Below are 25,912 nucleotides of genomic sequence, written 5' to 3' on the forward strand. Positions count from 1 at the left end.
ATATTGTACATATTTGTATTTGTATTCCTTTCAAGCTGAACCTCCTTCATTACAATAAAACCCCCAAAAATCAAGGCTGTATATATGAAAAATAAACGAGAATCATCATTATTTTTCATCCTTGTCCTAACTATATGGGACGGCTACTTAAATTATACCACTGTTCCATTCTATAAAAAAAAAAATCTGTTTCACTATTTCACTTTCTTGATAGTCATATCCATTATTAAATTATCACAGTATTTTAATCATTCCTTACTATTTCAATTCGAACATTATCCAATTGTCTGAATTTGGTCCTATTAAGGGTTATTCAAATTCAGTCGAATTTGGTCCATTTATAATTGGACCAAATATGGATACATCCCTATTTGATTTAGGCAGGTTTGGGAGTGTTTAAGTTAACAATAAGTGCTTATTTGAATAAGCACTTATTTGTATTTGACACCCAACTTTTTTAAGTCCTTATTTTTTTTAAAACAAGCACTTATTTTATATTGGGTGTTTGGTAGTATTTTCTCCAATAAGCATTTGTCCTTTATTTTCTTTCAAATTTTCAAAATAAAACCTTTGAAAGCATTTTTATTAAATTACTTTTATAAAAACACTTTTATGAAAATATTTTTATAAAAACACTTTTATGAAAATACTTTTACGAAAACAAATACTCTTACGAAAGCACTTTTGTAAAAGTGCTTTTACAAAAGTAATTTCACAAAAGTATTTTCGTAAAAAGTGCTTTCATAAAAATGCTTTTGTGAAAATACTTTCATAAAAGTGTTTTTATAGAAGTGCTTTCATAAAAATACTTTCTTAAAAATGCTTTAAGAATACTTTTTATGAAATTCAAATAAGGATAATTTTATAAGTGGTACTTTAAAATTCAACTAGAAATAATTTTGGAAGAAAAAAATTGAATAAATACTTATTTTATAAGCACTTAAAAAAAGCTAAAAATTTGAACTTAAAAAATAAACCCTTACTAAAATAAGTACTGCCAAATATGACCTTAATATGACTCATTCAACTTAGTATAAATATGTACTCATACATGCTTGAAGTTCGCATTGTGTCCCCCCCCCCTTCTATATATTTTTTTTTCTGACTCATCTTCCACAAAATAAAGGAAGGAGATTGATTTCCTTAAACATGATATTGAACAACAAAATATATGAAATTATGAACATAAGATACGAGTATACGACCAATCACTATTTGGAAAATCGCTTTATGAAAAATTAGAAAAAGTGTCCTTTTCTCATAATTAATGTCCATTTTCAAAGAAAAAAAAATCAAATTTTAAACATGCAACTAAACATTGAAAAATAATAATTTTTGGGAAATTAAAATGTTAGGTAAAATAAAAGTTGACGATATAAAAATTGTCGGTCGAAGCGCCAAAGCCTCAAAACCACCGGACGGTCCGGACATTAAAACGCAATTCCGTGTCCGGTTTGGTTTTCGGAACGTTGACGAGCAAGATAAACGATAAAAGGACGGATAAGGGATCTTCTACCAATAGAACGCTCCCTACAAATCACTGCAGTCGCACATGGGGAACATCTCACTTGTCATTAACAGGGAGATGTTCCCAATGTACGATTGTAATGACTTGTTGGGACGGAGTTGATAGCGATTGTAGTGACTTTAGGACACCCGATCCGGATGACCAAATTTTTTGGCAAATAAGATACCTGCTTTTTGTCGTATCTAAATTCCAATCCAGCGGCTCTGGTTTTCTCCCTCCCTGCGATATTTATTAAAACTGTAGGATTATAAAACTTTTAGTCTCCGGCCACCATCACTGACTGATCTCTCTCAACTATCAAGACAAAACTTTTAGTTCTTCTCCTCTCTTTTAATTGTAGGAATAAAATATTACTGTGTCAAGTTAAAAGAATATAAATTGTATAAAACCTGAAATTTTCTGTTATTGGCAAAGACTTGCAACGACTTTGAGGGAAAGGCAAAGGAGCCATGAAGAAGGGTGGCTTGAACACTAAGCTCAAGCTCTCTCTTCCTCCTCCAGATGAGACTTCCATCGCTAAGTTCCTGTAAATCTCTTTTTCTCACTCTCTGATTAACTTCTCTTCACTTCTTTGTTTTACTTTTTATTGATTTAGAATTTCGTGTTCTTGCCAGCACGCAGAGCGGTACCTTTAAGGACGGCGATCTGTTTGTTAACAAGGATGGAGTTCGAGTCGTCCCAAAAAACGAAGATGATCAGGTACACATACATATTACCCGACATTCAAGAAGCTTTTTTCTCTTTTCTTTTTTCCCCTTTTTGTTTGATCCTGTTCCTTCATTTTCTTTCCTATGATTTTATGGTTATACCTGCAATTGTTTTGAATTCACCGATACTGTAGCTCTAGAAATACAGCTTTTTTTCTTCTTCTTGTGGGTCTCAAATTGCTACATCTTTTCGAGTCTCAACGTTTGGAAACTTATAGTTCGTTAATGGGGTCCTTCATGCTTCCTTTGTGTTTCAGAGTGGACGGAGAAATTACTTTACACCCTCTTAGATCTAGTGCTGTATGCCAAGAACTCGTGGAAGCTCAGGCGTCCTTTGGTAATGCTACCGAGGAACGTTTTGTGTTCACTGGAGCGGAACACCAGAAATGTTCCCTGATAGAACACAGCCTTAGTTTCCGTTGGTTATTTTTTTCGCAAAATTGCCCCACAAAATTCCGTTGAGATTGAGAGCGAAGAGAGTGTAATGTACTGGAATATCAGAGTGTCAATAACCATGCTAACATCGCCCCTATCAAACTTGAGATTGGGATTGTAGTAGTCAACACTCCTTGCCTCCTTAACAGAATCTGAGGTCAAGGTCTCAGATAAATTCAAGTAGTTCTAACAATATCGAAGTTCCTGTTGGGATCACCTTGAAATCGTGTATTTACTAAAGTAGAAATTTGCATTGATCTGCTCTTAACCCCTGACTTCAAGTCTGTGTTACATTCTTGGTAAGATGGATGCATTACCATAACAAGGATTTCCTTTTTATTTTTTATTTTTTTTCAATTAAAGATGAGAATAATTAGGGAAGCCTATTATGGATGCAAAGTTGAATATGCAACTAGTTGCAAACTCCACCATCAATTGGTCACACAGCTTTTTTGCTGCTAACAAGATCCTCCATCAATGCTAACAAGCAAGACCAGATCAAATGGAGTTCTACATTCACAAATCAAACTTTTGCTTAGCATGCATAGACAAGTACTATAGTTATTTAGGCTAATCTCTCCATTCAATTCTTGTGATCTTGTCATACACATTTACATTATTTTGTCAGAAAGATGGCATTAATGTAAGCCTGTAGGGTGCACCCAAATAAGCCAAAATTTTCCGGCTTTAATAAAAGACAAAGGATTTAGATAACATTTATAGAAAGACATTCAGAATGTATAAATGTTCCTGGGTTATATGTCTGTGTGTAGAGTTTTGCTCCTTTTATAGTTTTGAGGGTCAGGTCTCATGTCCTCCCCTTTCTTTATCATCATTGTCATTAATAATGCTTTTACTTTGTTATATATATTCGTTTAGGCTATGCTTGGTTAAAATTCTACACCAATGAATCACTATTTCTAGAATAAAATTTGAGCAAAAAGAATCAATTCTTAGAATGGGTTTTGAGCCTAGAAAAAGAATTAGTTCCAATAATTTTCATAAATCCAAACTTACAAGTGATTCTTAGAATCATGAAATCACAAAATTCATTAGAATTAATTCTCTGAAAGCATGCCAAACACAGCCTTATCTGACCATTCATTCTGCTGCTGGATATGGCACTTAACAGAATTGAATGCAAACAGGATTTATGTAGCCAACCTCATATAGTTGGGACAAAGCTTAGATGACGACGACGATGATGATGTGTTGTGTTACTCCTGGTGCATACATTGTGATAATTCATGCCACAATGTCTTTCCTGCCTAATTCTATAGTCTACTTTAATAAATTTTAACTTCTCTATTTTTGTCTTATCACTTTGTATGCAGCAATCTATTATAAATCCATCAGACAACCAGTTGAGCTTAGCTGACATAGACACAATTAAAGTAATTGGAAAGGGTAATGGTGGAATTGTGCAACTGGTGCAACACAAATGGACTCGCCAGTTTTTTGCTCTGAAGGTACTTTATGAGTTTAATAGCAATCTTCCTACTGAAAATCACTGCCACTTCTTCTTTCAATAGCATAAGTCACCGCAGCATTTAAAAAACTGTAGTTCCAAACCTTTTCTGGGACTTTTAATGCTTAAGGTATTTTATGAATCTTAAGAGTATGCCTTCTTTCTGAACTTGTTTTCCTTCTAGATTACTGCTTCAATTGGTTCTACACTTCTACTCCCGGCCTCCTAACAGAGGAGATTGCCTTTCCCTACTTTTTTCTTATAAAGAGCTGATTGAATTGGGTCCAATTGCCAAATCAGACATTTCATATGGCCCTGTATCCTTTTCTGAACCGCGATAGGGCAGAACATCTATATAAACTCTATATGGTTTCTCCACATGAATCAAGAGTGCCCCTCTTTAACCTGAATGTATAACAAAAGTGCTGGAGATAGAATGGGTTTAGAAAGAGGTATCAAGAAAGATAAGATGCAAATGAATGCTCTTGGGATTGAGACAGATCAACAATGAATGATGAAGAGCATGGCAAGGATTGGAACAATAAGTAAAGCATTGGAATGAACTAGTTTTTTTTTTTTTTCATGGTTGAAGTTTGATAAGTTGTGCTGAAATTTAGTCTAGACAACTTGGATGAGATGGAGGTTGTACATGTCCTGCTATTCTGTGTAGCCCAAGTTTCATATACTACTACCAAGATAGTTTACAATGTTGGATCATGGAGTCAGAACTAATTATAGATCAGTCCATATTTTTTTTAATTGAGCTGACGCAAAAATGTTCTTTTTAATAAAAAAGGACATCTAAGTTGTTAATCCATCTTGAAAACATTAGATCTAGATCAGTTAAGCTTGAGGCTGGATACAGAGAACCAGTTGTCGTACTCAGGGTATTGCTATAAAGAAAGCTTCAAGTATTGGCATTTATCTTCATGTTGAACCTTTATAGATTTACATCTTGGAGTCTGTGCTGAATATTTTTCATATTTTTGGATATTGATTTTAATATGTACCAGACTTGGATCCTATCTTGGACCCAATTGTCAAACACAGGGTATTGCTATAAAGAAAGCTTCAAGTATTGGCATTTATCTTCATGTTGAACCTTTATAGATTTACATCTTGGAGTCTGTGCTGAATATTTTTCATATTTTTGGATATTGATTTTAATATGTATCAGACTTGGATCCTATCTTGGTCCTAGCTATAGGGGGTCTTGGGAAGGGTGGACTGGATAGACCTAGCCTTTAGTAGGGGTGCTCATTAAAACCGAAAAAACCAAACCAAACCAAGAAAACCAAACTGAAAAAATGCGGTAAACCAAACCAACCAGTATATATATTTAATATATGTCACATATTATCTATACATTATATACAATATATATGCATTATAAATATAATTATCTGTTAATAATATATTATACATATTTACAATATATTATTTATATATTTATTTGTAATATATGTTATAAATATAAAAAACCGAGAAACCAAAGAACCAAACTGGTCAAAAACTGAAACTAGTCAACCGGTTAACCAGCAGTACTGGTTTGGTTTTGGTTCAGGGAATTGCAAAAATTGGTAGTACCAGTTCGATTAACCGAACCGTGAGCACCCCTAGTCTTTAGCATATTTTTTGCACAAAGTGGCTACCTTCAGATCTAGATCATTGTAAATTTTAATACTCATAAATTTGAATCTGGACGCTTACAGTTGGCATTATTTTTAGACAATCTTATTTGGTATCAAGTTTCATGGGTTTTGATTGATTAATTACACATCTAGGCTTCTAGTTTTATTCCTCTTTCTTGTTTTATCATGTTTATAAAATGACTTTCTGGGTTTTTGAATTTCCAACAAAATACCTTACTTTTCTTCTTTCTTTTAAGTCCAACGTGGAAAAATTGCTGGCTTTCTTTTGGGTTTGTTTATAGAAACTTGCATACACCTTTTAATAGCATATAATGGAGAGTATATGGGTTCAGTGCATTGTGGTGCTTTAGAGCAATGTTCTTAACCCATAGTTGACCTGGACCATTGGACCGCCAACCTGACACTTGGAAGGCAGGCTAGGTCTGTTCAACCTTAAACCTGTAATGTCCTTAAAAACTGTGGACTTGGTCAACAACCTGTTGATCTGTCGATCAAACAGTTGAATTGTTCAACGCATCGATGGTTCAATCCATTTTTTAATTTGAAGTTTAAAAATCAAAGAAAAAACTAGAACTTTTGAGGCTTGCACAAACTAATAGAATGGGTAGAGGGTAAAGGCAATGGGGAGTAAAAAAAAAATATAATTGTTGATTGGTGGCTGTAAAACACAAACAAAGAGGGGGAATGGAAGATACTGGTTCCAAAGAAGCTGAATGGAAAATGGAAATAGCATGAAGATTGGAAAAGAAAGAGAAAAAAGGGGGATTGTAGGTTGTTGGTTGTGTAGACGCTGGTTGTTCATAGTAGAGAGGGAGACTATGAAAGGAGAAAAAAAGAGGGTTTGCACATCCACTGGTAGGTAGGCCACCTTAACCCTTCTTCTCTCCTTCCACTGACCAGATCTACATGTTTACTTTGGTTAGGTGTACATTTTTTATGTATAGTAGAGATAATTTTTTTTGTCCTCCCTAATCTGGGACCATTAGAACTGTATATAAAATAGATACCAATCTAATGTATGCCAATTATCTATGGATTAAACTGTTTGACCTGGACAGAGGGAAAAGCTGTTCTGTTTCCATGTTGGTTGGTTCTTAAAACAATGCTCTAGAGGCACATTTTCCTCACACTTCTGTGTTTTTCACAGGGACACGCCACAAACTTAGTTTCTGGACTAATAATTATTCTTTTTTTACTGCTTAAAATCAATGGTTAAGAGTGATTGGGTGGAACAGATGGTTACAGTTTCAATCTTCTAAGAATCAATAACGGTCAGGCAATTTACACTGCATGAGCCTATTGCTGCACAACACATATGTGGTGCCTTTTGGTGCTTTAGAGGCACGCTTTGCTTGCACTTGCATGGCCTGCATGGGGATGCATGCCACAAACTTGGTTTCTAGACTGAAAATTTTCTTTTCTTCTATTTAAAATCAAAGGTTAAGAGTGATCAGGTGCTATCAATAGCTGCATTTTAAATCTTCTGAGAGTCAATAACTGTAAAGCAATAAATGGTAATTTCAATTAAACTCATGACTGTACAAGTGCCTTTTAAAGTGACTCCAGTATCTATAAATAGTTGTGAGCAGGAGTGTTTTCAATACCGTTTTTTTCTTTGCCAATCCAAAATTGCAGTGTCTTGTAGAATATTTCTCTGAAGGGGTTCCAACTTTTCTGGTTGTTGTTCCTCACTGAAGACTGTTCTGTCCTAGGAATGAATTTGCCTAGAACCTGACAGATGACTTAGTTCACTGAGGGAGGAAAAATTACATTCTAAAGATAGAAAAAGAGCCTTTATTGCTATTCCATCTTCATTTCTGAAGCTACTTTTCCCAAATGCACTAAAAGGAAATTATAGGTCTCCATACCACGTAATGGTGCCCAAATTTTGTTTTCTATTCCATTATGGACTCTTGACAACATTCTTTGACACAATTGTATGTATCATATATCTTTGTTTTCAAACTTCAACTACTATTTGTACACTTTTTTCCATGCCTATCCTTTATACAATGCAAAAAAGAAAAAGAGCTAGATCACTGGAAAGGCATCACACTATCATGTCTTAACTGTAAAGTCCTGACTTATTTTTGAATTTTTTAATGTTCTGTATTGATCACCTAGAATCTGCTTCTGGTGCTATTATCCTGGTTGTACAGTCTACACGAGGTGCACCTATATAGGACAAGGGACTAAACTGGTAGTGGGTCCTATCAACAACTTATCCTGATCTTAGAAGGGAAAAAAAGGAAGAAAAGCCCTAACAAAATGATCCAACCATTTCCCTCATTTACCTAAAAAAATCTAACCATTTATTACAATACATTTTCTTAGTATAATGGAGTAAATAATAGTTTCAACAGGCTATGACAACAGCATGCGTCTCATATTCTGGGTATCAAATTGATTCAATTTTTTTGGGTGTCAAAGATCTCTAAGTAGAACTTAATCTGGTCCAGGTTATCCAAATGAACATCCAAGAGGTTATTCGCAAACAGATTGCACAGGAGCTTAAAATTAATCAGTCAGCACAATGCCCATACGTGGTTGTCTGTTACCAATCTTTCTATGATAATGGTGCCATATCAATAGTCTTCGAGTACATGGATGGTGGTTCTCTGGCAGATTTTCTAAAGAAAGTAAAAACAATTCCAGAGCCATATCTTTCTGCTATCTGCAAGCAGGTGGGCGTTCTTTGTTTCTTCCTTTGGCCTGTGGACCTATATGGTTTGTTTCTTCCTTTGCCTTGTGGATCTATATAGTTTGTTTCTTCCAACTGTTGCTTCATGAATGCAGGTGCTCAATGGTTTGTTGTACCTTCATCATGACAAGCACATAATTCACAGGGACTTAAAGCCTTCTAATTTATTAATAAATCATAGAGGAGAAGTCAAGATAACTGACTTTGGTGTGAGTGCTACACTGACAAGCACCTATGGCCAAGCAAACACTTTTGTTGGTACTTACAACTACATGTCTGTGAGTATACTAATATTTGTGGGCAACAATTATTTCATTCTTCTTTTATTGTATATTTCTATGTGTTCCTAGATATGTTTGTGTATAAGCACAGCTTGAATTCCATGAGTAAAGGCCACTTATGTGGACTTTTTCTTCCACAGCCGGAGAGAATACTTGGAAACGACTATGGCTACAAGAGTGATATTTGGAGCTTGGGAGTAGTCCTACTAGAGTGTGCAACTGGAAAATTTCCATATTCCCCACCAGAACAAGAAGGGTGGACCAATTTTTATGAGCTTATGGAAGCAATTGTTGATGGGCCACCACCCTGCGTGCCTGCAGATCAATTTTCTCCAGAGTTCTGCTCATTTATTTCAGCATGGTACATGGAAACAGGATGAAATATGTTCAAATTATTGCGTACACCTTAATTGACATGTTTTTTTTTTCTCGAACTTAGTTTTATTCTATATTCTTTTAACAATGAAACATGACAGTATTTTTTTTAACAATGAAATATACCATACATTCTCTTTTTTATTCAACATTGAACAGTTGCAGAATTCAACTTCCCATAATCTGGGTATATGCATCTTTGTTCATTAAGCCAAATTTTCCATTTCTAAGATTTTGTTGCCCCTGATCTGTCCTCCCCACCTACCACACATTTTATTGGATTCAGTTTTGACGGTTCTCAATGCACTTAACACCTTTTTTTTTTTGATGAATCAATGCACTTAACATCTTCCATAACTGAAGGATTGTTCATCAGTAACATGGAGATTCTATTTTCTATTTCAGTGTACAGAAAGACCCCCAAAATAGACAGTCAGCACAGGAACTTATGGTATGTAAAACTCTAGCACATTCTACCTCATTCCAAATGGGATATTTGAGGAGAAAAGAAATTGTTTCATGTAAACCTTCTTGACTGATAATGTTTTTGTTGATGTGCAAACCAGAAACATCCTTTCATCACTAGCCATGAAGACTCAGGTGTTGACCTTGCATCTTACTTCAGAGATGTTGCATCTCCACTCGCTACAATTGATGTTTCCATCTGGTATTTCCCACATACTGTGTTTTATTTCTGTCATAAATGTCCACTTTATGATATCTACCTATAATTGCTGGTGCTACTGCTAAGCATGGAGTAGCTTTTGAAGTCTACTGCTGCTACTGCATTACCTAAGCTGGAACATGATGCATGAATAAATCCTTAAAATCCCGTGGAAACTTTAAGCTTGTTTCCTGTCATTGTTCTTCTGATAGTTCAAATGACCCAAAAATTTTCAAACATAAACCACCCTGATACATTGATGGACTGAATCAGTCATTAGGGCACTGGATTTGCACATTAGGACCAAAATAATAAAGACCATCCCCATTTCCTAAAAGATAAAAGAAAAAGATAAGCTGGAATCCTTGTCCAACATTTGCCAACATGTTGCATGCCCCCTAGGACATGACAACTTTTTTCGTTCTTAACTTCCATATACATTCACAGTTAAAACACACTAAAAGGCTGTTTTATGATTTTTACTATAAACCCATTTTCATCTAATGAAATATATTTGCACCAGCACCTTTACATTAAGATGTCATTAGGTAGCTCTCAATTTAGGTGTTTTTGCCAAATATTTTCTTCATCCCATAAGCAGTCGATGACTAAATAGATTGACATGCTCTTTGGTGACCACTTCATTATTGGCTTCTGAAAATCTTTATTTTCTTCATGACTTCAGCTTGCTGTTCCTTACAAAAAATCTTTCACACAGGATAAGATGATGTTTATGATGCCATATTATTCAAAGTTTCAAACTATAACAATGTCAAGTGAATATGAATTAATGTACCCATAACCGAAATGCTTTCTGTACTTGTGGTTGACATACGGTATCTTTCCTCAGATATCAGATTCGGAGACGGAGCTTATCACAGCGTTTTATCAAAGACGAGGAAAAAGTTGAAGGAAGGAGGAAGAAATTCTTACGCTATTGAAAAGGGATGTGGGGGACCAGATCTTAAACATCAGCAATATTTCATGGAACCCAATGCCTGAAATTTGGAGTAAGACAGCTTCCCTGAGAATCCCGGGATTTTACTTTTCTTGTTTTGTTTTGTTTTGTTTTGTTTTGTTTTTTTTTTTTTTTTTTCAGGGTAATCCAGGATTTTTGCTCGAAAGAAATGTATCATCTGTAATTCTTGTTTGAGAAAACGTGAGTGCTGCCATTTGAAGTTTGAACTTTGAATTATGCAGACAAACAAATAAACCCAACCGTGATGCAAAATTATTTCTGCGCTTAGGAAAGCCTGTGATGCCCAAAAGACATGATACCGGAACAGGCCGTTTGCTCGAATCAGACGGTTGAACTGTGGTTAAAACGGTTCTGATTCTGGGTCGGTTTTTAAAACCATGATTTGGAATAACTCCATTCGTCAATTATCAAGGTGACATCTTGCAAATGTGGAAAATGTGGCAACAGACAGCAATAGCATTTTGCCAAGGTCCATCTGCAGAAAGAAAACCCCATCCTCGTGTTTAAACTTTAAGGTGATCTGAACGATCATAATAAACATCCCATACATTATATTGTCACTCATGGGGAGATTCCCAATGCACCGCTGCAATGCACTGTAAAATTAGTATGAAATTCCGAACAGATGGATTGGTTTTAGATTTATACTCATCAATTATATGCAAACCTAAAAGCCCACAAGGCTAAACTCTAGGGCTGTGTTTGGAAACGATACAAATAAGTGTGAATGCAAATATGTAGAGTATAAAACGGTTCATATAAATTATAAAGTTGGGTTAGTTTTGTACAGACAAATTTATGTTGTAATGGATGCAAACATGAACTTCAATAAAGCATATACTTTTTCTTTTTTATCAAAATCCCACTTTGAATGCAAATTTACTTTTTTTTTTATTGATGTACTTTTGCATCAATATATATGTGTACTTTTTCATCTTATTATCAATGTATCATTTGTCAATGCATAAATGTAATGTTGCTAAATACATGCAAAAGGTCGTTTGTCAATGCATAAATATAATATTGTCAAATACATGCAAAAGTAAACCAAAATAAAATTTATCCTAAACTGGGGTTTACACTCCATTTGCATCATTTTCAGACAGCCTAGATGTATGAAGATGATTTGATGAGTCAAAAGATTCAAAAATATGCATAGCATTATTAAGTACCAACCTCCACTTCATATATTCAATAGAAGGGGAAACAAGGTCCAGGAACCTCATCTCGTCTTTCTTAAAACATAAGAAAGGATTCACCTTTCAAACGAATTGAAATTCATTCATCATTACTTGTATTCTGATTGGAAAAATTACTAAAAAAAGGCATGATTTATTTTTTTTTTTCTGAGAGAAAAAGGCATAGATTACAGCTTGTATTTTTATTTTTATTTTACTTGTATTCCGCCTTTCCTAACTCCCACGTTGTTGCTTGGAGAATGCCTAAAACCTACCTTTGGTTTTAGCTTTAGGATGAGCAATCCCTATCACGTGACGGAATAGAGTCCATGATATGAAAGTCATAACTCATAAAGAAGCCCCACATGCTTTTGAAAACCCTTTGCCATGTGTCCAAGTTAAAACCCACTTCTCTTCGATCTCCAGAGTCTAGGCAGCTTGTTCGTATTTCTAAGCATTATTTTAACAACTTTAACCCTGGAAGGAAAGCAGTAACGTAGGCTCAGATCAGATGCCTCTGTTTTATTTATTATATCAATTATATATTGCTTCAAGATTAAGACAATGATGACTAAAATTTAAAAATGGTGGCATTGGGTATTGGTATTTGGTATTACAGTTCTACTCGTTTTTAGAGTTTTGATCGAATATCATATCACCACCATCTCCATGCCGTTTAAGAAAGTCGTTACACTTGGTATTGCATTCCTTCCTAATCCCTTCATTCCTCCAATTACTCCAAGACCTCTTGCAGTTGCAGTCTTGCTCCTGGTTGATTGGGAGTTCTCTCTCATCACATTCTCAGTTGCAAAATCTCTTGTTGATTGCAATGCGTCCCCACTAAACTCTTTTAAGTGGATTTTGAAAGCAGCACGGCAGTAGCAAGGTCAGTAGGAACAAGTAACGCTCATTTAACAGGCTTATTGACAAATATTTTTGGGAAAGAGAAGTTAGATCCAATCAAAATGGCACAATGAACAGGAAATGAGGGAACATCGTAGAAGCTGAAAAAAGAGGAGCCTTTTGAACATGATCATAAACCCATCTTTGGATCTTGCTAGTTCTTTTACAAGGCACCATGTTGTAAAAACAATGCAAGTGAAATACCTCACAGAGCCTTCAACTCGGAGGCAGTAACGAATACAATTAACCAGAGCTTTAGTGCAAGGGAAAGAAACTCTCTCCCCTCATCCTACCCTACAACAGCAGCTCAAATTTACATGGCCAAAACTTGGCATGATGTATGAAATGAGAAGGGATTCCAATATGGTGCAGATCCTATAGTACATATAGAAAAACTACTCTTGTACACCCATTAAGCCCAAATGAAAAACAGATGGGCAGAGCTATGTTCAATGGTAGTAACCATATGAACTTTGTGGAGTTCTATATCGTACAGTTATAGACCAAAAGACAAAATTAGCAGTGAACTTACCAATTACCATCAGGTTTTGCTCTTAAACTTTCTCTGAGCTTTCAAATCCACCACAACCACGGTAATGTTGTCCTTGCTACCTTTCTGAAGAGCAAGCTTCGAGAGGAAATCAGCTGCTGATTGAGCAGCAGGATCAACTCCATCACCCCTTTCTGCAGGAAGGGTGATACCACTCTTTTTGTGCCAGAGAAGGATTCGCCTTCGAGCCACTTCACAAACCTCCTCATTTGTCATAACATCCCATAAACCATCACTGGCTAGAATCAGACATTCGTCTTCTTTTGCTCGAGGAATAAACATGACTTCTGGTTCTGGAATGATGCACGGTTTCAAATATCTATCACCTGTACCCCAGAACAAGTTAGTGACTATGCTAAGCACAACATATAATCATGTAAACATTTATGAGCAACTAGAATTAATAAGACTCACAAGTAATCACAAACGTAGCATCTGAGAAGAAAAGAAAGGAAGATGTATGTGGTGGGTTTTTGCAGACCATGAACATGAATTTAATTAAGCCTACCAAGATTTTGCATTTTTTTATGATTAAACTAACAAAAACCACAATTTCCATGTTGGGACATAGGCCCTGTCAAGCCCAGAAATGCAGTGCTAAAACTATGTAATTGACAAGAGAATAACAATGACCCAACATACCAATGGACCTTGACATTGCAAGAACACCAAATACACGATATCCATTCCATTGTATGACCTTGCCTCCAGCTGCTTCAATCCTTGCATACTCGTCTTCTCTATTTGGCTGTAAAAATAAAGTAAATAAATAGGACCAGTTTTCCATAAAGAGGCAGATTCATTTATGAATTCCATAAACAAGAATTTAAATTCATGCCTTACTTTATGATCAACAGACAATGGAATAGGCTCTTTGCCGCGACAAAGGACTGCTCTTGAATCACCACAATTTGCAACTATGATGTGTGACGAGCAAATAACAGCCACCACAGCTGTAGACCCAACAGTTTCTGGTGCAATAGGTTCAGGACCAGGTTCAGAGGTATCATCCTTGTCCTCTACTACACCTTCTCTGCCAACTCTTCCTGCAACCTCAGCATCAACTTTTACAAAGCAACTGGTGAATGCTTTCTCCCACTGCAGTTTCCAATTATCAGTATTACTTCCACCATCCATACTTTCTTGCAAGGTTTCTATCTCCTCAATCAAAGCCGAATGGATACGTTCACGACAGTAATTAGCAACCTGCTTAAAGAGAAGCAACTCCATGAAACAAAAGTGAATTGGCACATGTCTAAATGCATAAAACATATAAAACAAAAGGATTCTTTTTTTTTTATCAGCACATATAAAACGGAAGGATTTAAGAGTAACAAAGGGAAAAAAGAGCACCTGAGAACCTCCATGGCCATCATAAACTCCAAAGAAATGAGCAGTTGAGTGAATCAACTTTTGGTTCATACCACCCACAACATGGTCATCTGTCAGCATTTTAATAGGAATTTTCAGAAACCAAGGTACAGTAGCAACAGCATCTTCCATCTCTGGTCTTCTTCCACAGATAGATGTACTACCCCAAAGAGGTATACAACTCAATTCATAAACACTGCGCATTCCTGTTCTGCAGATCCCTTTCTCTGGAGGCAACTGAAGAACCATAGCCGATGCCTTTCGATCAAACCCTTCTCGAATCTCAACCTCAAAGCCTGCTGGCACAGAAAGAATTTCACCCATGGGCTCCTGGTCAGTATTTAAATCCTCCAAAGTGGCGGACTTGGAAATAACATGAGCATTTTCGATGTTCTTCTCAACAACCACAGAACTTGGTGTGCTTAACTCACAAGCTGTATCAAAAGACAATGTTTCATCGCCACATAGACTACTGGTATCACTAGCCACAGAAAGAGAACAAGAACTATCCAATACTTGGTCGCCCCCCACAGAAAGAGAATCATCTTCCTCGATATCATGAATTGTAGCATCAGTACCAACCCAGTTGCTTTCATTATCCGGGATTTCCATCCCAACCGATGCAGTAGCTCCTTCCCTTCCGTTCTGCTGAGGTGCTGATATGGTTGCAATACCAACTTCAGTACGTTGATCACTACAATTGCAACCTTCATCTCCGCTACAAACAGATTCAGAAGAGTGCTTGGCAGCAGGATCCGACAGAAGACTTGCTGCGTCCGTTAATAACTTTAGTCTTGTAATTTCCATGTGGGTTGCAATAGCAGAATTATCACAGATTGTATTACCTAACCTAAATGGCACTGCAACCGCCGGAGACATCTCCTCCATCAACTCCCCTATCTGATTAGTAGTAGTAGTAATAGTAACCTTTCGACCCCTCCAAAATCACATAGCCTGTCATTTTCCAACTACTCCATCTCCTCCTCCAGCATGCAACGATCTCCAGAGGAGACTTAAAGGTTTGAACAAGCAACCTTCCATGCCTAGTTAACTAAATGACCCAGTAAATAAATTGATTCTAACAATCGAGAGAGGAGATGAAATCGCCAACCCCCGAAGACTAAATAAAAGGAACCTAATTGCGCCTACAACAAACGAGCTAAGAAGTACAACGGAAATGGGTTGTCAGATCTGGTGAGAAACAACGGATCCAGATTTCCATTTGGTGAAATTTAGACACTGGATAGATGGGTTAGATCCCTCTGGACTTCACCAACTTCCTTTTGCTTCCCCCTGGAATCTTCACTAACTACCCTGTCAACTAAAAGTGAAAGACAAACAACAAGAGCAGACCCCAAATCCCTACCAACCCTTAAATTCGACCAAAAGACGGAGAAACAAAATACAAACAAGATTAAATTCAACGCCTTATCTATAAGCACAAGATAGAAGACAGAAAAAAAGGGGTCATGAGAAAGAACCCAGGAAAGGCGAACTCCCAAGAATCACAGGAAGACTCTAAAAAGAAGAAGCCCTTTTCGCATAACACCTGGCTTCCCTGGATCTGAGGTAACCCATCTCAACCTCTTGAAATTTGGATCTCTTCTCCTCTCTTTTTCACCAAAACCACTTCCAATTAACCAGAAAAAGAAGCAAGAAAAAGGGAATGAACAAAAACAAAGTCACTACATACTCTTCTCTCTCTCTTCTTGAGTACTTCGCAGGAATCTTTCTAGCTTCCTAATAGAACTAATACTGATAACAATGAAAAAAACGCTTAAGAATAAAAAATAACAGATGTGAACTTCTTACCATCTGAATGAGAAGCACATATGATCAGTGCTACTTTCCTTCTTTTTATTTTATGTTCCTTTCGGCCATGAAGGTTTAGCAAGATCAACAGCGGAAGGGAGTAGTAGAGAAAGAGTGTTATAAAGGAAGAAGCAAAATAAAAAGAAGAAACCAATCAAGATGGAGAAATAGAAAGAGAGACAGGTGTCGAATCAAAGGGCATATTAAATTTAAAGGCATTTCCAGTTTTCCATCCATCCACCCCCCCTCTCTCTCTCTCTCTCTCCATCCATCCAATGCTCAATAATAAATCAGATAAAGTAAATAAGAAAATAGAGGCTTTATTTACAAAACTACCCTTAAATGTCTTTGACTGTTTCTGAGGGAGAATAAAAAAACCTTGAAGCCATCACAAACATGTTTTCTCGACCCTTTTTCATTTATATTTTCATTTTATTTTTTTTCCTCCATTAAAGATGAATAGTGAAAGAGTAATGGCTTAAAAAGAACTAAAAATAAAACGACAATTTTATGCTTGTTAGGCTTAGGCCCACATAGATCTGCATCAAATCTAATACTTTGCCCTCCCTATTCGTGTGGAAATTAAAGAAAATTTTATTTTATTATTGTTTGTATTAATGCATGATTTAAAGATCTTTTGACTTTTATATTGCCCTATAATTTGATCCATAGAAAATGCATGTAGATGAGGAGAGCCATGACTTCATTATCAAATCAGACATTTAAAACAGAAAGAAGAAAATAAAATGGAAATACAGTGTAATTGTTCTAATACCATTTGTTGGAGGAAGTAAGAGATATAATGAAAGAAGTAAATGGGTTTAAGTGATCTCTGTGATGTAGTTGGGTTGGACTCTGTGAGAGGAGTAAAAGTGAGTAAGAAGACTGGTTGCATTATCGATGTCTTAACAAGTTTGGACTAGGGTTGATTTAAGTTATCCACATATGTATTTCATAAATTGTGATTTTGCTAGAGGAAAGCTTGAAATTTTAATTTTATTGGAAAAGTAAAATAAGGGGCTTTATGCTTTCTTTGGTTTTCCCTTTTTCTAATAATTCTCTCTCTAATCTCAGAAAGCTGTTAATGACGTAAAGGTAACTTGTTTGAGTTCTAACACAAATTGAGTTTGGTTTGGTTAAGATTACTTCACTTGGATAATATAATGCATAGGATGTATATTGTATTCTATAAATAAATATAAATCTTGTAGTTTTAGTTAACTTTGCTTATTTGTTCAATGTATAAACAAAGGTTTTAAATTTCAAAATATATGTAAACCAGTAAGAAGTAAGCCAAGCCTAAGTTTAGTTAATGAACAAGAACAAAAACCTAGCTAAGTTTATATATATATATATATATATATATATATATATTACACCACATTACATGGGAAATCGAGGGGGTGGGGCAAAGCAAAGGAAATGTATCAGAGAGCCTACAGTTTTATGGGTTTGATCCTGCATCTCCTATTTGGAGGATACCAAGTGACTATCTTGACAATTGGGCATTGGCAGCTTGGATTTTTTTTAATAAGCAAGCTAGGATTAACACTCAACTTTTGAAATATGAAGTACATAATTAGGCTTATATTAGTATATTGACAAGCCAAGTCCAAAAACAAAAAAGCAAAATTAACCCCACTCATGGACATGACATGCATTGAGATTGTAGGCACTAATGCTGACACAATTACAATTTATGCAGACAGTGTATAATTTCATCAACCAGCAGGGAATCTGAAGTAACAAAGAGATTGAATTCATAGTGCATGTTTTGTTTAGGAGGGCTGAAGCTTTGATTGAGCTGCTTTCACTGAATCGCTTTGAAAAAGTCATTAATCAGAAAACCCTTTTTTATTATTGAATGGAAGCATATTTGGGTTTTTCAGGTTTTTCGCCAAATATTGATTATAGGCTATCTGGTTAGGGCACACCTAAGCATGCACCAAGAATATAGCTATATACTTCTCCAACCATTGACAGGTGACCCAGTTGCAGAGATGGTCCCTTGGAACCCCTCCAAATAGTAGGTAAGATCAAACCCACAAAACTGCATATTCTCCATGGTATGGCCAGTGGGCCTCACATGCACCCTGCTCTGTCCCACTCGGATTCTCCATAATGTATAATACTAAAAAAATAAAGAAATTAGTATGATCATCCAGTATATAATTAAAATGCATATAATGGCCACGAGTCTTTGATACACATGGACCAGATGTAAATGGGTCACACAGAATAAAATGTGAGTCCCTACCATGTTCAGCACTAATTTGGCCAAGAGTTTATGCAACTCTTTGCTTGTTCACTTCACAGACATGATTTAGAAAACAAAATTAGGCATGAATCCTACATTGTCTGCATTGTCTGCAGGGAGAGAGAGAGGTATCCAAGAGTTGCACAAACACATTCTTCTCACAAAAGTTTGTCAACTTCTAAAGTTCTGGAACTAGTAGGCGTGGAATTATAAACCAATATATACTTGTAACCTTCCATTCAGGTTGATAATGGTAGTGGGTTCATAGTCCCAACTGAATTTTCCTGCACTTTCTCTTACATTTTTCCCTGCATTTTCGAATCAGTGCTTTACAGGTTTTCTATTACAAGTTTGTAAATATGACATCTTTCACCGAATGTAAAGAAGTGCAGGAAATCATAAAATTTTGTTATTTTCAGGGGGTCATGATGATGACATTTAAAGAATATTAAAATAAATACTGCTGAAAACCATTAAATTCTGTTTAAAACAAAAAGAAATTGTGTATTAACTTAAGGTCCATTTGGTTTGTAGTTGGAATCGGAATTGAAATTGAAATAGTCCATTCCTATAATCTATTTGGTTCAGACAAGAATAAGAATGAGAATTAAAATCAGCAAGAATGTGATTCTATTCCCAAGGAAAAGGCAGAGAATGACTATTCCCTTAAATGAGAGAATGGTATTCCAGTAGGAATAGGAATGAGATTTCGATTCTGTCCAATCAAACGGTTGGAATCGGAATAACCCATTCCGATTCTGATTCCAGACCCATATTCCTGCAAACCAAACGAATCCTTAGTTCTTGAAGCATTTTTAAAATTTTAAAATGTTCGGAAAACTGTTTTTTTTTTTTAATTTTAGCAGAGATAAAATTTAATTTAAAATCATTATAAGAAAGAATAAGCGATTGATTTTAGCTTGCAAAATGAATTTAGGGGCCCTATTTATATTATATAGATTTTTTTTTAAACCTGTGAGAAGTGAGAACAGTATGCAAATCAGCAGAGATATAAGTATAGGATCTCTGGTCAAGTGGTCATCTTTGGGCCTAGAAGAGTTAAACTGTGGGTCCGAATGTCTACTCAGATACGAACACCGATATGTCGTGGTGGTGATGGATCCCACTCCCCATCTCCAATCCCATCTCAGGAGGGACCCACATGCCCAGGTCCATAAAACATTAACCCAATTCGATGTCCCTCTAACCCTCACTCTTCCCCTTAAAGTCTTTATTTATTGAAAATTTCCGATCTCTTATAATTAAAAAAGGGAGAATATTCGTCAGCTTTCAAAGAAGAGAAAAAGAAATATAAAGGAAAAATCCTAGCATATTTCAAAAATCACCGAAATAAAATAGTTCGTCAGAAATCAATTAGAAAACCTCACAACACAATTGCATAATCTTATTAGATCAACGGCTGCAAGTAATCCAGCTGATACGAATCTTTTTTTTTTGGGTTTAGGTGGGGCCAGGAAGGAACACGCGCCACGTATTCAGATGCTTCCCGTGGAGAGCTGCGGTTATTTCGTAAATTGAGATGAACGGGAATGGCAAAGATATATGTGGAGAGCGGGGAGGGGGGAGGTATTATTGTTGTCAATTCTTATTGGGCTGTACAGACCGTAAACAGGGTGCCACGTTGTCAGCTTCCGACACTATTGTCTCTGGTCTCTAATGGATCTTTGCCACGTTTCACCAGTCTCGAGATACGCCGCGGGAGGTGATAGATTTTGTTGGTACTTTTTACTCAACTAACCCTTTTATCATGTTGAAGCTGAAGACGACCCTTCTCTCTCTCTCTCTTCAACGTTGGCAATCAACGATTTCATGTACCACCTAGATCTGCGCCACTAACAATACTGTGCTAACACCATTTTACATCTGGTGGAGAAGTGACTTGGGTTTATAAAAATCCGATTTTGCTTTATTTAAATTAAGTTTTAAGTCAAATTTAAATCTAATATGTAAGTTTCTTTGCTAATTGAATCAAATTCGAGCCTAACAAATTTTGAATCATTAGTCTTACAAATCTAATGGAGCTTATATTATATAATATTTTTAATTATAATATATATTTTAATTTTTATATAAAACTTGATTCACTATCAAATTTGAGTTAACCCAAGTTTTAATTATTCGAGCTCATTTCTCTAGCTTGAATTAAACTCAAACATTATATTTTTGTTAAAGTTTGATTGTCAACGAGGTGAAATGATCAAAACTCAAAAATTGGAAATCAGGCATTCTCTATCATGCGACAAGAGCCACCCTCGTTAAATCCACTCTCTCAACAATGCCTATTTACCACATGACATGGTTGCCTACAAATTACAATATCCCGTGTGCAATTTGTCAAAAGCTCAACTCTATTTACAGATATTTTGGGCGAGGTAAGAATTCAGTGATTAAGGTTTCATTTGGCATTTCTTATTTTAATGATTTATGTTTTTTTGCTATTAAAATGATTTTATTTATAACAGAGTTTTTTAACTGTAAAAAGAAGATAATTTCTTAAAATAATAAAGCACTTATAATGAAGTTGGCTTTGGCGTGGAGATTTTTCAATGTTGCAAGGGCTTTATTTGGCTCCATCCCAGCTGGAAGGACGTACTTCTGCCTTTTTATGATGGATGGTCAAGCCACCTCATTCAAACTTTCAAAAATTTCCACCAAAACAAGGCATGATTATATCATCCACTGTAAAAAAAAAAAAAAAATGGAAGTACACATCTCTGCTTCACAACGTCTTACGTCAGTTCTGATACTACCATTACGAGATGTTCCTAATACATGTCTGTCAGGGATCCCCTTGTGTAGTGGTAAACTCTTCTGCCCTTCACAATATCTCACGATACATTCCCGCCATATATTGGGAACATCTACAGATGATAGTACCAGAACTGATGATGTATTGTGCAATGTTGTAATGCAATCCCTTGTGGAGTGGAGACGTGAACTCTTCTAAGAGAATTCAAATCATCAGCCCCCCACAATATCCCATAGCACATCCTCGCCATTTATTGGAAACATCTCCCGATGATAATACTAAAAATGATGAGGCATCAACGGAAGATGTTCCCAATACATGGTGGGGATGTGCTGTGGATGTTGTGGAAAATTATCTTGTCATGGGCTGATTTCAACTCCTAAGATGGAGCAAAAATTTTTTGTGTAAGTAATGTTTGGTTTGCCACTCCCATGGGCCATGGGCTTGAGACCTGATGCCTCTACTCTAAAATATCTCTATAAATGACAAAAAGAATGGCACTGAGTTGATGTTCTCTATGGTAAAAATCAACATCTCCCAATGCTTGTGAAAGGGGTGGTTTATCTGGTATCTATGGAAAATGCAAAACCGGGTTGTATGTGAGAACATAGTCTTCTCCCCCACCCAGCCCATGAACATGTTCTCAGCATATACAATTTCTTGAAATCGACATCACAATATCTACCTCTTTTATGATATTGGTTGATTGGTTATAAGTTTTTTTTTGCTCGGGATCTTCTTCCCATGAGAATCCTGTCCACGTCTACCCACAACACATTATCCCTCCTGAATTAGGAACATCTCCCCCTGCATAATACTATATTATGCAGATGATGAGTTCTCTATGTGTGGCTACAATAAACGTGGGCAGGAGATCCGGCCTCTACTGTAATACTATTGACTTAAGAAAAATGTCGCAATCATATTACTTTGTATGTTTGCCACTTATCTTTAAAATGCCTTTTGTTTTTTTTTTTTTTTTTTTCTTTTGGTCAAAATTTTTTCTATTTTCACTCCCTTTTTTTTTCTCGTCCATTCCTTTTGTTTTGTCCTTTGTTGGCGTATCCATTTGATGATTATTGGAAAAATATCCAACAAAAGTGGCAATAATAAAAAAATGGAGAGACAGCAAAAGCAGTCCCACACTTTTCTACTTTCTTTTTTTTTTGTGAGATTTCTACTTTCTTTCTATCTCCACTTAGATGGATGGATCTATTTTTATGTCGATGTTTTAAACAAGGGTCCACGCTCACTGCAGCAAAAGCAAATTTTACTTGCCAAAAACGGCGATGCAGTTATTCATCTTTATCAAAACACTGCAGCTCTGCTCCGGCCGAATGCCATCCACCAGAAGAAGCCAGACATGGAGTTTTATACGTAACAAACGGGTTATTAAAAAAAAAAAAAAGAATGAATTTCGATGAAATATGTCTGAAATTCCTTAACAAGAGCTGCATAAGCTTTGGAAAATGGAAACAGAACGAGGCGGACCAGGAACATCAGTTTGGATAGAGATATTTTCAGGGCGACAATGAATTGAAATGATCAATAAGACATTAATTAAATTGGATCATTCCAGACTTAATGGTCTAAAATATTTATTGGATTGGATTGAACCTGGTCCATCTGTAATGGATTTCTATTGGATTATATCAGATTGAACCGATATCTAATCCATTAATAGAAGATAAAAATATGTGTTAATGAAAAATTTGGATTGAAATTCATCTAAATTAAACCAACTTAAACAAACTAAATGGTCAAGACATTGAATTGGACCGGTTCAAAATAATACAAAGTATTCATAAGATTGAATTCGACCTGATCCATCAATAATAAACTTATATTGGACTGGATACGTACGATTGGACCAAAGCCAATCCAATTGGCACCCTAGCGATTTTTATCAATGATAATTACACCATAATCATAATCTGCACAAGCAGATTTGTTAGAAAGTAGAGATGCAATCAGGTCGAATTGAATTCGGATAAGGGATGATTCTAATATGATCTGATAAGAATACGAAAGATCCAAAATTTATTCTACCCGTGGGTATGTAAATCACATATTCAAATTCAATTCATTTATATATCTGGACATTTGGATCGAATATCAATGAATATGTATAAAATTAGCCCAACTTTACAAAGTTAAATGGAAAATAAGGAATTTATGTTATATTATCTAAATTTCTATATACATAAATGGAATGGATGCCAAATCCCAGAGGATGAGAGCAAGCAATATATACAAATTCGATTTGATTAATAAATAGATCATATTTTCAGATGGGGTTATGGCTAAACTGATATTTCAAATCCAACTAAAACAATCAGATTCAAATATAATTTAAATCAAATTAAATCTGGCCCATTTGTAACAAGACCTACTATAAATCACTATGAAACCTAATTCTTGTAAAACCTACGTTGGACGTTCTCAACCCAGCTCTATGCACTTCATTTTGAGGGTTTTCTTGCTCAGTCACTAGCAACTTGATTCACATCATCTCCCTATTCTTTCTACCTGTTTGTGTGGTGAATTATAATGTTATCAAGAGAGGAGGATTTACCAATAAAAACCATATTCTTTCTATTGAGCGGATGGATCACGTTAACAAGCAAATTATGAGAGCAAATGGTGTTAAATTTCTAATCAATCGATCGTCATCCAGCTGATCAACCATTAATGCTGATTATTTAGTTTGTTATTTTCATCGAACCAGAGGCTCAAGTTAGAACTAATTAAACCTTACCCTCCCCTGATCCGTTAAATTTATTAAGGTATTCTTAGTGCTTATAATTAATTATTGTTGTAAGGCATATTGTATTGAATTTCACAATGTTTTGAATTTTATGTGAAGGATAATTAATAATTTGTGTTTTTAAATATTTTAATCAAATATGGAAATTTTGATGTCATGTTATTTTGTTTATTCTTTGCTTATGTATAACAGAAAATAAAAGGAAATAAGATGTGGATTCTGGACTCAATCCACCAATCCAACTTGCCCTTGCCCCACTCTCAAATGCGGCGAGGCTAAGGTGGGAGCGTGGGTCTTATATTTTCATATGTGGAAAGGGTTTGGATTTTCAAAATCCAATTGGGTGCAAGTTCTAGAATGGTACAGATTGAAAGGTTTGTGAGGCAAGTTCTAGAGTTTATGCTATTCACGCTGACATCTAAATCCCATGGGTAAAAACATAGCTGGAAGGAAAGTAAAATTTCTTCGTCACTTTGGAAACGTTTTTTTTTTCCTTAAATTTTTGGTATTATCTATACCCATTCATGGACCGGGTGGCCTGATGGGCTGGCCCGGCCTGGCCCGACCCCCGAATGGATTTGAACATGCTTATAGGCCCACGGGCTTAAATTTGAGCAAAAAGCCCGATTCACAATAAATTCGAGCCGGGCTCGAGTTTTGTCAAAATAGCCCAGCCCGAGCCCGGCCTGGTCCAACCTAATATTAAACTTTAAAATTAGTTATGTGATTATGTCCATTTAAATAAAATTTTTGATTTAAGAATGTAAAATTGTGTATTAAAATATAAAAGAAAGGGAAAAATACCATCTTGTAGACCCATTGTTTATTTAAATAGAAAAAAAAAATATTATATGAATTTTTAATTCTAATTTGAATATGAAAATTTTTTTTTTCTTCAATTAGGTTGGGCTTCGGGCTCGAGCTCGGGTTCAGAGCTTTTTACTAGGGTCGGGCTCGGACTCGGCCTAGTATATTTTCATTAGTGACAAGTGAAAGCCCAGCCCGAACCCGGCCCGGCCCATGAACAGGTCTAGTATTATCTCTTGGCAAACTATGGCTTTATTTGGTAATGAGGCGTTGCGCGGCCGTTTTGAGTCCACGTAGGCGCCACATGGGATTTTGGGGTCTAATGGTCGAAAAACTTATTTGCACCGTTTTAGAGAAAAACGAAAAGAAATGAGATTGCATCGAAACTTGTGCAACTCACAACCACCACAATGCAAAAAAGGCGATTCGACTTGGAGGCTGATGTTCCTCGAAACAAGAGTGACATGGCACTTACATGTATGCTGAGTTGGCAGCGGGAAATCACTATCCAGTGCATCGTGATGCACCGTGCGTATAACAAAGATTTGTGATGTGTTAACTTGCAATGCATCCATGCATATAGCAACAATTTTTTAAAAGCAAAGAATTTTATAGTGAGACATGAAAAGACGACATTATGATTCCAATTTCAAGTTTGGTCACTCTTTTCCCTACTATATTCGAATCCAATAGTTTTTATCGTTATA

At 35.8% G+C, this 25,912-nt stretch overlaps 2 protein-coding genes across 4 annotated transcripts; one reads left to right on the plus strand and one right to left on the minus strand.

The window, feature by feature from the left end:
• Nucleotides 1–1,786: 1,786 nt before the first annotated feature.
• LOC148842269 (mitogen-activated protein kinase kinase SIPKK-like) lies at nucleotides 1,787–11,029 on the plus strand. The gene is made up of 9 exons (XM_088958907.1): nucleotides 1,787–2,054; nucleotides 2,143–2,227; nucleotides 4,005–4,139; nucleotides 8,250–8,474; nucleotides 8,587–8,769; nucleotides 8,913–9,133; nucleotides 9,553–9,598; nucleotides 9,714–9,814; nucleotides 10,662–11,029. Coding segments are annotated over exons 1-9 (1,074 nt in total). The 5' UTR covers nucleotides 1,787–1,977; the 3' UTR covers nucleotides 10,663–11,029.
• Nucleotides 11,030–11,958: 929 nt separating this feature from the next.
• Nucleotides 11,959–16,878, minus strand: LOC148842270 (protein phosphatase 2C 50-like). 3 transcript variants are annotated; one of them, XM_088958236.1, is made up of 5 exons: nucleotides 14,775–16,857; nucleotides 14,265–14,627; nucleotides 14,064–14,169; nucleotides 13,404–13,747; nucleotides 11,959–12,445 (listed from the first exon to the last, which is right to left on the minus strand). In XM_088958236.1, exons 1-4 carry the CDS (start codon nucleotides 15,678–15,680, stop codon nucleotides 13,413–13,415), a joined length of 1,710 nt encoding a protein of 569 aa, XP_088814362.1. In that variant the 5' UTR covers nucleotides 15,681–16,857; the 3' UTR covers nucleotides 11,959–12,445; nucleotides 13,404–13,412. The 3 variants fall into 3 exon arrangements, with proteins under 3 accessions (XP_088814362.1, XP_088814361.1, XP_088814360.1); XM_088958235.1 differs by lacking the exon at nucleotides 11,959–12,445 and adding an exon at nucleotides 12,453–12,815 and having other exon boundaries at nucleotides 14,775–16,878; XM_088958234.1 differs by lacking the exon at nucleotides 11,959–12,445 and having other exon boundaries at nucleotides 12,990–13,747.
• Between the last annotated feature and the right edge of the window lie 9,034 nt (nucleotides 16,879–25,912).

Source organism: Nelumbo lutea, chromosome 8 (assembly GCF_056320005.1).
Source record: "Nelumbo lutea isolate HS-2025 chromosome 8, American lotus-T2T, whole genome shotgun sequence".
Taxonomy (NCBI): Eukaryota; Viridiplantae; Streptophyta; class Magnoliopsida; order Proteales; family Nelumbonaceae; genus Nelumbo; species Nelumbo lutea.